The sequence below is a fragment of the Panthera onca genome, chromosome F2, assembly GCF_046562875.1.
Source record: "Panthera onca isolate mPanOnc1 chromosome F2, mPanOnc1 haplotype 2, whole genome shotgun sequence".
In the NCBI taxonomy this organism is placed as follows: Eukaryota; Metazoa; Chordata; class Mammalia; order Carnivora; family Felidae; genus Panthera; species Panthera onca.
In genome coordinates this window covers 33,227,133-33,239,853 of record NC_138356.1, presented here as the reverse complement: position 1 = coordinate 33,239,853, position 12,721 = coordinate 33,227,133, and the positions used below count along the sequence as shown (strand labels likewise).

Below are 12,721 nucleotides of genomic sequence, written 5' to 3'. Positions count from 1 at the left end.
CAGTTTTTTTTTTACTTTTTCTTTTAAAGTTTTATTCTTTCTTCTGCACAATGTTTCATCCAAGTTTTCTTTTTTTCTCCCTTTTTTGATATCTCCTTTTCATGGTAAGTGTTTGCAATTATTGGGTGATGCTTGTCCATTCATTGAACAGTGAGGTATTAAAATATCAAGGGGCAGCTTTGTAAGCAAAGGGATATTGTTTTTGCAGGATGATGTGGTTGACCATTTTCTTGGGTGATGCCTATGCCAGCATCTTTAAATCTTTCTTTTTCCATTCATCAGTTGATGGACATTTAGGCTCTTTCCATAATTTGGCTATTGTTGAGAGTGCTGCTATAAACATTGGGGTACAATGGAGTACTACATGGCAATGAGAAAGAATGAAATATGGCCCTTTGTAGCAACGTGGATGGAACTGGAGAGTGTTATGCTAAGTGATATAAGCCATACAGAGAAAGACAAATACCATATGTTTTCACTCTTATGTGGGTCCTGAGAAACTTAACAGAAACCCATGGGGGAGGGGAAGGAAAAAAAAAAGGTTAGAGAGGGAGGGAGCCAAAGCATAAGAGACTCTTAAAAACTGAGAACAAACTGAGGGTTGATGGGGGGTGGGAGGGAGGGGAGGGTGGGTGATGGGTATTGAGGATGACGCCTTTTGGGATGAGCACTGGGTGTTGTATGGAAACCAATTTGGCAATAAATTTCATATATTGAAAAAAAAATCTTTCTTTTTAGGATGCTCATCTCCCTAATTAAAACTTCTGGTGTCTTGCCAATAGCCTGGCAGCTGAGGGGGTAGAATGCTTGGAATTTCTACAGTAGTTGTGTAAACTTTCACTTCTCTCCTTGTCTTCAACTGCACTCAAATTTGTTGTTTACCAGCTTTGGGATCTGCTTTTTAGCTATTCTATAGGTAACTTCTCCAGATTTCTAGTAGGTCAGAGACAGTTAGGAATACAGGAATCTGATTCCTTAACAGACTTGCAGCCATGTGTATACCTCCTTTTCCAGAGGAACATGATGTCTTTGATTTTCAGCCTTTTGGGATTTCTGTGGTTAAAATTAGACTTAGATTTCTAGGGTATGTATACTAACTCAGGTACCTTCTCCGTCTGTTGTCCAGTTTCTAAAATTTTGTTCCCATTCTCTTTATGCCTAGAGGTTTTAAAATTTTTTAAAAAATTTTTAGAGATTTTTAAAATCTCTAACTCTTCTAGAGATTTTTTAAAAATCCTACCATTTCAATGCAGTTTTAGGAGAGAACAGAGCTCCATTCATGTATTTAATTCAATATCTGTGACCAGAGACATCACCGGTTTAATCCAGTGTGTAAATGCTAGCAGTAAGGTATTCAGAACAGAAATAGCAGTCACGTTACAGGTGGCAGCAGTCACATCATAACTGGAGCAACGTTTTCCATTCTGAGTACCTCAATCTGGGGTTGACAAACCATACAATGACCAGACAAGAGAGACGACAATGGTGCAAGATGCAAAACCAAATTACATGGGTAGCAGATGAAAAAATTACTGACATCTGTCTAGGGAAAAGAAGGGCTCAAAGATGCCACGACAAAAGTTTGAATGCACCTAAGTGGCACATCTATGGGCCAATTATGCTGACTCTCCGTTCAAAGGTTGGGAGTGAGAAAATTATAGCTCTTTTAAAATATTTAATTGGCTGTTACACTCACAGTGGGTTGGACACTAAACTTGGTTTCAGGGGGCGTAAAACAGATAACCAGACCAAATGAGAGCAAAAGACCTTTTGCTTTGGTGCAGTAGAAGAAGAACTGACCGTAGGAGTCTGAGACGCTAATATCACTAGGGTCCAAGTAAATGACATTAATGTGTGAACTGGCTAAATAAAAATACTAGCATACTGAGAAGAGTATGCCATGTGTAAACGGATAGCAGTATTGGAAGATACTAACTTTTCAAAAGCAGTTATATATTTTTGTATTTACTTGTAATATTAGAATTCTTGGATATTAATTAATTAATAATTAATTTACGTTTAAATGTTTATTTATTTATTTGGAGAGAGAGAGGAAGGGAGGGAGGGAGGAGGGGCAGAGAGAGAGAGTAGAGAGAGAATCCCAATCGGGCTCTGCATTACTCGCGTGGAGCCGATGTGGGGCCTGAACTCACTAACTGTGAGATCATGACCTGAGTGGAGATCAAGAGTGGGATGCTTAACAGACTGAGCCACCCAGGAGCCCCTTGGATATTAATTTATTTTTAAAAATTCTTTTCCTTTTGCCAAACATCTGGGCAGGATGAATTTTCCTGTGGGACCTGGTTTGTGGCCTCTCCAATGCTTAGGTCAAACTCTGGCTATTATCATTGGAATTGTCCCAGCACACTGGCTGGCCATGTATCAGGCATACCACTGAGAATAAAGCTGAATTAAATAAAGTCTATTTGCCTTTTCACATCAGAGACTTTATACCCGAAGTTTGATTTTTTTTTTTTTTTTACATATAGGTACCTGTGGATTAATTGTGCCCATTATAGATACCCAGTCTCTAGTTTTCCTTCTTGCTTCTTTTATCCCTTTTGGTCATTTAACATCACTGTGCAAACCACATATAAATCGTGCCATTCATATGTGGCCATTTACATGTGGCTCTTTTAAAAGAATCATCTAGGAATGAGGCACAGTTGTAGGTTAAATTGATATGTGTTATTTGTTGTTTTCAATAATCTACATAGTCACTACATTCCAAAGTTATGTTAATTGAATTATTCAATAGAAAATAATAACATATGCATTATGGATTCATACTATTTGTAGCTTAAAAGTTGGGATTTATGTTTGAGGTCATAATCATTCCTCTAGTTTACATTTGAGGGGTTGAGACCTAGAGAAGTTAAATGACTTGCGAGGTTGTGCCTGGTACATAGTACATGTTGGAAAGAGTTAGAAAAGGAAGAGAAGACATGACCATGTGCTCAGGAAGCTTACAATCTCAAAGAAAGAGACAGGATGCCATACAAATATCTATTAGTCAGTATATAGAATACAAAATCAAGTAATGATACTTCATTACAATTATTCCTCATAGCTTAGAAATTCACTACAAACAAAGAAGAAAAAAAATGATACTATGACTCGAATACTGTACAATCTCCATGTTGTGTGGTTTTCCCCATCTTTGGTTCATGATCTTCCATTTCCTGTCAGTATTTTATGCTGGAAACTTTGTTTTTTTTTTTTTTTTTTTTCAAAAGTTTTGGGTAGTATTTATTTTTTATCTTTGAAAGAGAGACAAAGCACGAGCGGGGTAGGGGTAGAGAGTGAGGGAGACAGAATCTGAAGCAGGCTCCAGGCTCTGAGCAGTCAGCACAGAGCCCAATGCAGGGCTCGAACGATGAACTGCGAGATCATGCCCTGAGCCCAAATGGAATGCTTAACTGACTGAGCCATCCAGGTGCCCCTGTGCTGGATACTTTCATTATCAAATAACTAAGACTGGGAATGGGAGATGTATGAAAGAGTAATAATGAAGAGTAAATGTTAGTTAGCCAGCAGATAATTAGTTTGCAACAGAGTAAGCATTAAAATGAGTGCTCCCTTAAATTTAGTAAGGAGATATGGAGTATTTTTTAAGAATTTTATCATATTTCTTGCCACTTTCTATAACCTAATCTTGAGTCTTTCCTTACAAGGAAAGACTTTTCTTTTCATAAAGAAAATATAGAAAGTAATCACCTTATCTCCATTAAATACAAATGCTGTTCAGGAGACAATTGCTAAGTGAATGAAATTACAAATTAAATAATTCCATTTTCTTCCTAACATGTTAAAGTAAGAAAGACATAAATATCAAAAGACTAAGCCTATCATTTTAAAAATAAATGTCTCATGACTGGGAAAGTTTAAACACGTACAAAAATAAGGTGACAGCCTCTCATGAAAAGAAAATGCAAGCTTTGAATTTTGGCGTTACATTTATAGATGATCTCCCAAGAAGATAAGTGAAAGGTATTATTCATTGCAGGAAACTGGAAGGTATAATATGATAGAATAAGGATCACATTTTTCTCTTTGAGGTGATTTATATTTAAATGAGTTCTCCATAATCCTTTAAACTGAAGTGCAAATTGGTTATCAAAGTCCTTTGCTGTAAGGGTTGTTTTACATAATAACGAATTTCACAAAAGTTCCTCAAAGGGAAATATTGATTTAGGCAACATCACAGGATAGTTCAGTCACAGAAACACTTTACATTACTGCCATAGACAGCATATAAAAAAACATCCTAAAATCTAAATTTCTCTATTAAGAAGTGTAGGCAGTGTTTTGTTTTTTGTTTTTTTTTTGTTTTTTGTTTTTTTTTCAAATAAATGCTCAGTAGTGTGATTACTGGATAATATGGAAGTTCTATTTTTTATCTTTTGAGGAACCTCCATACTGTTTTCCATAGTGGAAAGTTACAATCCTTCCCATGGTGCACAAGGGTTCCGTTTTCTCCACATCCTCACCAGCACTTGTTTCTTGTCTTTTTGATACTAGTCATTCTAACAAGTGTGATGTAATATTACTTTGTGGTCTCGGTTTGCATTTCCCTGGTGATTAGTGATGCTGAGCATCTTTTCATGCACCTGATGGCCATCTGTTTGTCTTCTTTAGAAAAATGTTCACTCAAATCTTTTGCCCATATCTTTTTATAGTAGAAAATATGCTGATAATAGAAATTTTTAATAAAAACAATTCTGTATTATCTATTTTTTCACATTCACATTGGTGAGAATCTGCCACATGCTAGGTATATGGCTCATGTTTTTAAAAAAATGGGTTGTGTGAAAACAGTAGGAAATGTTCATTTGCAGTTATATGCTTGTGTTAGTACCAATGCCAAACAGCTCTAATTACTGAGTCTTTACTCTGTGCTAATTACTGTGCCATATAAGTTACATGTGATATTTTATTTGTTTCTCACAAAGTGAGGTGGGGATTATTATCTTCATTCTATAAAGGAGAAGGCTCAGTCACTGGCATGTGAGAATCTGAACCAGAGTTTATATCTCTCATTCATTATGCTATACCACCAACTCACATCTGGCTTCTTTTCATTCTTGAGTCCTATATGGCTCATTGGCAGGAGGTAAAAGCTCTGGTCGTCACCCCAGTGGTACGGTGAATGAGTAGGCAGGTTCCTCTTTGCTGTAGCTCAGGGGCTGCAGGATCCCCACCAGTTCTCATCAATTAAGAGTAATCCAAGTAGTGTCACGTCAGTGAGATCCTGGGACCAGGCCCTGAGTGGAACCTGAGATTGAAACTACAAATGGGAAGGGCACTGGATTCACTCATGAGACCTGGGTTCGAGACCTAGGTCTATCACTCACTAGTTAGGTGACTATGGAAAAATCAGTTTACCTCCCTGAATCTTTGTATTTTTGTCTCTGAAATGAGGAGGCTGGATTTGATCCATGCCTTTCAAAACTATATTTTTTATTTTTTAAAAAGTGAAGCTCTTTTAGAATATGAAGCCTTATGTTGAATCCCAATATTTAAAATAGATGCAGGTAGAACAAGGGCTGAATTTAGAGGAAGCAAGAATTCATCTACCTCCCGGGCCTCCTTCTAACCTTCATCTTATCTCCAGGGAGCCTCTGAGGCATGTGAGGCCTTGCAGAACACGATGTGCACTCGCTCATCTCCAACTTTATCCCAGTTCTCATATTCTGTGATTTAAAAAATATCTGTAACCACATGACAAGGGCATTAGAATTGTATTAGAATACAAATAGGGTCAAGGCTGATAATTCAAAGGAGAAGGGAACATTAAGTTATAAAAGATATAATCAAATGACTTGGCCGCGGGTGGTCAGGGACATGCTCTTGATTTTGAGGATCCTGAAACTGGGTACTGAAGTTTTGCAGGGTTGTAGCAACGCAGGAGCTGGGCTTTATGATCACTGTTTTTGAAATCTGTTATATTTCTGCAGTTTGTTTATTTAAATATGAATATTATTTTAGTCTGACAGTGTTATTCCATTAATTGGTTTTATTTTCTTAAAGTTGCTTGATATTGAGATATTAACTTGTAATTATGATATAATTATTATTATTATCAAAATATTTTTTCTTTTTAAAAAATATGAATTTTAGACAAATTGGTTCATGTTCTCCAAACAGTAAAAACTTAGATTGCATTGTTGCAACTCTTGGCTCAAAGACTTTATTCACGTATCTGTATTAAACTGTTAAACTCAGCCAGTGTCCCCCCGGCCCTGAGCTGTCCCTGTGATTGACAGTGTTTCACTGGTTTAATTCCGACGTGTCTGTGGCCACAGATCCTTTTCACTTACCTGCCTCCGCCTTCTGCTGCTTCTCAATTTTCTCCAGGCGCCCTAGCAAGGAGTCAATTTTCGTTTTGATCTGGGTTAATTCTTTCTTGATTGTCTGTAACTCATCTGACTTCACTGGAAAGGGGAAAAGGGAAAGAAAGCAATAGAACGTCAAATGTACCACGACTCATGGAAAACACAAGTCACAGACACCCCGTGTTTTCTCAAGACTATGTCAAATCACATAGGATACTTTTCAGTCTCATTGGTTTCTTGTTCCTTCCAGTGATCCTAGAGTACCAGATGACATTGGGAATTACAGTGATTTTCAGTGACGTGAGCATTTGATATACTGGCATTTCATCTTTTCACTGTTAGGCAAAGGGACAGAGTAACCCAGAAACAGCTTATCAAATAACTAAATGATACTAAACTCAGTTTTGGCAAATAGTAGAGTTAATCTGCACTGTAAAATGGATTCAGCTTGAAGAATGATAAAATCACGACAGGTATGTTAATGCTGCTTTGAGATCTATGTTGTAATACATATTTGAGAGGTCAATGACATTCTTAAATCTAGTTCCCTGGTATTTTATTGAAACCAGGATATAATACTTATCCTCTAAAGAAATGTTAGATGCTAGAGAAGTCTAACAGAACTCTTGCCACGTCACCTACTCTTTTTTTTTTTTTTTTTTTTTAAAGTGAGGCAATGGGTTGTACATGCCCCCTTTTAAGCCGTGGGGCTGGAAGGAAGGAGATTCACTAAAGTTCCCACTGGTATTTAGCATGGCTTCAAAGAAAAACAAGTGGGGGGCTCTGGAGGGCTCAGTCGGTTAAGCGTCCACTTTAGTTCAGGTCATGATCTCACGGTTAGAGAGTTCAAGCTCTGCGTCGAGCTCTGTGCTGACGGCTCAGAGCCTGGAGCCTGCTTCAGATTCTGTGTGTTCCTCTCTCTCTGGCCCTCCCCTGCTCGTGCTCTGTCTCTCTCTGTCTCTCTCTCAAAAAATAAACATTGAAAAAATTTAAAAAAAACAAAGAAAAACAAGTAGGACTAACACAAGATTGGCAACCTTTCATTTTACCAAGTAAAATGTTAACAACAACAAACATCCTACTATCAACCTAACAATTATTTTGTAAAGAAAGGGCTTAAGAAAAGGACAATCTCCTATGTAAAGGACAATCGTTTCAATAAATATATTTATGTTTATGAAAAATTCATTGCAGCACTGTTCTTATTTTCTCCTTTTTCTGAGAACCATTGGAAAATTTGCCATGAACCCACAAGAACCAGAGTATTAAAGATTTCAAAGCTATCACTACAGAACATCTACATCTGCCTATGAACTTTCAGTACCTACTGAAAAGTTTTCAGGGTTTTCAGGTAGCCATGCCTCAGCAAAGATGCTTCAAGATCTGGGGCACAGATCTTGATTTCAGCCTATTAATTCTTCTCTGTCACTTTTGCTTTCAAGTTTATGATGATCTCAGCTTGGATATTTCCGAGAAATTTTGGAGGAAACTGAGTGTTTAGTTTAATTCTTTAGTTTCCAGGAAAAAATTATAATTAATAAAAACTAAATGCAATCTATGCTTGCTTGGAATGGAGATATTTGTCAACTAAGATATATGAGATAATATACATGATAACTTATGCACCAATATACATTAATTGCTCAAAGGAAGAACAGATTATTTCCAATATAAAAATGAGAGAACATTTTCTATTATAAAATCAGACATTTTTTATAAAAAGAAGCTTTTTATTTATGATGTAAAGTAGTTTGCAAAATAAAAACTGCAAGAATCCAGGACCCTGTGGAGTGTTCCTATTATAAAGAACCAAACTGAAAGTAGAACACAGTTTAAAATAGAGAATTGCTCCTTATGTCAATTATTTCAGAGACATCAAAGTACCATTGTGGAACTGCAGCTAAATTTGAAAAACATCATCTGTCACAATTGCAAATTGATTCCACTTTGAAGAATGATTTTTATTTCCTTTGATGGAAGCATGTCATGTAGTTTTACTTAAACCTATCAAATTTAATAGAAAATATTTTATCTTATAGCATTAGATTTCAATGCAGCAGAAATGGGACTGTGGCTGGAAACTAATAGAATAGATGTTTTAGTAAGTAGAGCCACTTCTCAGCTCAGAAATGCAGTTGACTAATTTTAATTTATCTATCTCCTTAAAAAATAAACAAAAACCCCACCAATGCCCCATTTTTTAGAAACTACATTACAAACCACTAGAAATCTAGGCTCACCAAGTAGGAACTTACCAGTGTCCAGGGAGTCAAGGCTGGCTTTAAGTCTAGACTCAAGTCTAGCACTGTAGGAACCCCTTTTAAGATCAAAGTCAGTCCATTATAAAATTTGAGTTTAATTAGTCCATGGTATTTAAGCTTAGAGGTAATAAGGATGTAATCTGGACAGGTTCTGTTTGCTTTTTCCTGTCTTTACCAGGAAATGCCGAACATTTCCAGCCTGTGCAAGTTGCCTGGCTTCAGTCTTGGAATGGCTAGCAGCAAAGGATCCTCAAGGTCTTGAAAAACAAGGCTTCAAAATCGTTTTGGCTGCTTCTTGAGCAACTGGGAAAGCTATTTTCTTATTGCATTTCAGTGCTATCCTTGGAAGAAGGCTGCCACTTACCTGGCCTAGTTGGTTATAGTCCTGTTTCTACCTTTCTTCAGTTGGATTCACAATCTATAGATTGGGTGTGGTTCTGTGCTAATGTGTCGGTTTCAGGATGGAGTTCCTGAGATGAGCCACCTCTATAGCTCATGTGATTCCCTCTCAAACTTTTCTCTGCCTTTTTTTCTTGGGGGGTGGGGTGGGCATGGGGCTCCTGTTAACCATTTCTCTGCTGCACCGCAGATTACATTAATCCCCTACTCCATCAAAATAGATGCATGTTTTACAAGTATAGATTTCTAAACTTAAAAATTTTCAAATCTCTGCAACTTAGGTTTCTGATACTTTTCCAAAAAATAAAAATGAGTTCAGAATTAAGGGTCCAAAGTATTCCAGTTCATTTTCATTTCTTTTCACATCTTTTTTCCCCGTTCATTTTCTGCACACTCTCAATTGGGCTTCTGCCTTCAATTTGCCCAGTCTACTGCATAGTGCCTTCATAGTGATAGTTATAAGTCATAAACCTTTCCTACAGAACACTTCTACAGTGTTCCCATTTCTATAGGAAAAAGGCCAGAAACCCACACACATGTGCACAAATGCTATAAACTGGTATTCAGGGTCTGCTCCAAAGTATATTTCCAGCTATAGATTCCATTTCCTCTCAAAGCAAACTCTTCACTTGAACAGATAATCTTAGTGCTTACTCAAATAGTGCATGGAACCAGATAGACTCTAGTTCACCTCTATGTCCCTTTAGAAAGTCACTCTTAATCACTAGGATTCAGGTTCAACATCTGCAATTTCCATTCTCTACTTTAGAAGCTTGTCATAAAAACCTAATGAGGTAATTCATATAAAGCACTTAGCACCATGCCCAGAACATCATCAAGCCCAGTAAATGGTAGTAGCAGAAGATACTATTTCTATGACTATTATTATTATTGCTATTATTATTATTTATATGTTTATCCCAGCAAAGACTCTCTATCCTGCAAATATATCTATTAAAATCCTATATGCCTTTTAGGGCTTCATTTAAGTCTTGCCTCTCCTGTGGATTCTTCTTTGAGTAACCCTCTGGAAGGTGCATCTCTCATCTATAATTTATTTAGTGGCATTTCATAATTACCGCTAGACACATACTGTGTATTGATTTTTACTTAGTATGTACACTTTTCATATTAAATTGTGAGCTTCTGGAGAGTGAAGGCCTGATTAGACACTGAAGAATTTCAGGAGTCATGCTTTTGACTATTTTCTGTGTTTAATAAATTCCTTCTTCTCTTACTGACTGATGAAGCTCCTGATGCATACCATGAGGTCCTGGGCTTTGAAGTCTGTCCTCCATAATTAGAAAATGTATTAACAGGTTTCAGAAGAGATTGTAAATTATGTTAGTACCTACTGAAAACTTTGTCTTTTCATCATTAACCAGAACCATAAAAAATTATTCAGACTGCAGATTAAGAAATTATTTTGATCTCTGACAAGGCAACATTTGAAAAAGAAGAAATTTTAGACAGCTGTTTGAAGAAGACATATTAATGGATTTATCACATCATAGGCTCTCAACAACCAAACTGCCTTGAATGGAGAGAAAGCATCCAATTCCTTCTTTTTCTTTCTTCCTTCCTTCCTTCCTTCCATCCTTCCTTCCTTCCTTCCTTCCTTCCTTCCTTCTTCCCTCCTTCATTTCCTTCCTTTCTCTTTCTCTATTTCTTTTTTTCCCTTTTCTCTTTCTTTCTCTCTTTTTCTCCTTGCATGTTTAAGAGAATTTAACCCAGTGTCTTACACATGGGAAGAAATTAGCAAATTCCAGAAAATTTGTAGGTATGTGCATAAGTAGGTAGGGTCACTGGATGCAATTTCAACCTAACCAACAAATCTTATTTAAAGCTTTGTGTATGTACCAGACAGTAAATTGGAATTGAATGTCTAATGGAGAGATTGCAAGAAGTGCAAGAAGAAAATCAGCGTGGAAACATACTGTTTCTTAATCAGAAGCACTATGATAAAAGAATAAGCACACATAACTTTGGCAACCACACTTTTGCATTCTTCCCTAATTCCACCTTAATTCTTCGAAATCCATAATCCTCATTTTCAAAGATACATTGTATAGACCATAGTGTCTTTATTTTTAGGTAGAGTATTAGATTGTGAGAGTCAGGAGTATTTTTTATTAAGAATAATGCAGAATACTTTTAATCAACTTGCTGTTACATAACTGTTATGCAAAAGCAACCCAATGTAGACAAGTTAGGGGCTTGGGAAAATGAGAGCCAATTACTAAAGGTTATGAATTTTACAATTTAAACTTTATTGATTTGAGAATTTGAGAAAATTGCTTTACTTCCCAATCAGCTCCAAATTACGTTCCCTTGACTCTTTCTAATTAATTTAGGCTTGCCTTTCTAATTAATTTAGGCTCTACTCACAACTGTTCATTGTTTCTTGAATGTATCTTGTGTTTTTAGACATCTATAGCTATGTTTTTGTTGTTTTTATTTGTCTGCCCTACACTCTCATCTCCTCTACCTGGTAAATGCCATTTAATTTTTAAATCCTCAGCTCAAATGTTTCCTAGAGAGTAAAGTCATTATCAAACTTGATCCTCTTCTTTAATAAACTCATCCTCTTTCTTCAGATGACACTTTAAATGATCTCTTCTTTAAAAAAAATCTCTCTTGCTAGGGTGCCTGGGTGGCTCAGTGGGTTAAGCATCTGACATCTGCTCAGGTCATTATCTTGTGGTTTGTGAGTTCAAGCCCCACGCTGGGCTCTGTGCTGACAGATCAGAGCCTGATCTGCTTTGGATTCTATGTCTCCTTCTCTCTCTACCCCTCCCCTGTTCATACTCTGCCCCCCAAAAAATAAACATTAAAAAAATTAAAAATCTCTCTCCTTGACAAAAACAGGAACTGCTCTCATTTTTGACTCAAGTGTTGAACACATTTATTCAACTGTATTCATGAAGATCTGTTATTGTCTGGTTCGCTCCCAAGAGCTGGGGATATATTCATAAACAAGAGACAAAAGTCCCTGAAATGATGGAACTTCCATCTAGCAGTGGAAGAAGACAACAAACAAATACATTTTATTTGTTTATGAATATAAGATGCATACAAGGGGGCGCCTGGGTGGCTCAGTTGGTTGAGCGTCCGACTTCAGCTCAGGCCACGATCTCGTGGTCTGTGAGTTCGAGCCCCGTGTCGGGCTCTGGGCTGATGGCTCAGAGCCTGGAGCCTACTTCCGATTCTGTGTCTCCCTCTCTCTCTGCCCCTCCCCCGTTCATGCTCTGTCTCTCTGTCTCAAAAATAAATAAATGTTAAAAAAATTTTTTTTTAAAAAAAGATGCATACAAGAAGTTAGGGAAGACCTGGCTAGGGAGTAAGTACATTTAAAATTGTTAATTTTTTAAATTTGCATATAAGTAACATACATTGTTATATTAGTTTCAGGTGTACAATATAATGATTCAAGAATTTTATACAGTACTCAATGCTCATCATGACAAGTGTACTCTTGGTCCCCTTTATCTATTCCACCCATCCCCCCATCACCTCCCCTCTGGTGACCATCAGTGTGTTCTTTGTATTTAAGAATTTTTTTTGTTTGTTTTGGGGTGCCTGGGTGGCTCAGTTGGTTGAGCTTCCGACTTCGGCTCAGGTCATGATCATTAAAAAAAAATTAAAAAAAAAAAGAATTTTGTTTTGTTTTGTTTTTGTTTGTCTCTCTTCTTTGTTCATTTTGTGGTACAGCCCCTCTGTAAGAAA

General features: G+C 36.9%; 1 protein-coding gene across 7 annotated transcripts in view; it reads right to left on the bottom strand.

Annotated features, from left to right (window-relative positions):
* RALYL (RALY RNA binding protein like) overlaps positions 1 to 12,721 on the bottom strand; it is a 708,596-nt gene that overhangs the window by 47,213 nt on the left and 648,662 nt on the right. For all 7 annotated transcript variants that reach the window (XM_060610811.3, XM_060610815.3, XM_060610814.3 and 4 more), the window contains one exon: positions 6,321 to 6,434. In XM_060610811.3, coding sequence (XP_060466794.1) covers positions 6,321 to 6,434 — 114 coding nt within the window. The remainder of the gene's footprint in view (positions 1 to 6,320; positions 6,435 to 12,721) is intronic.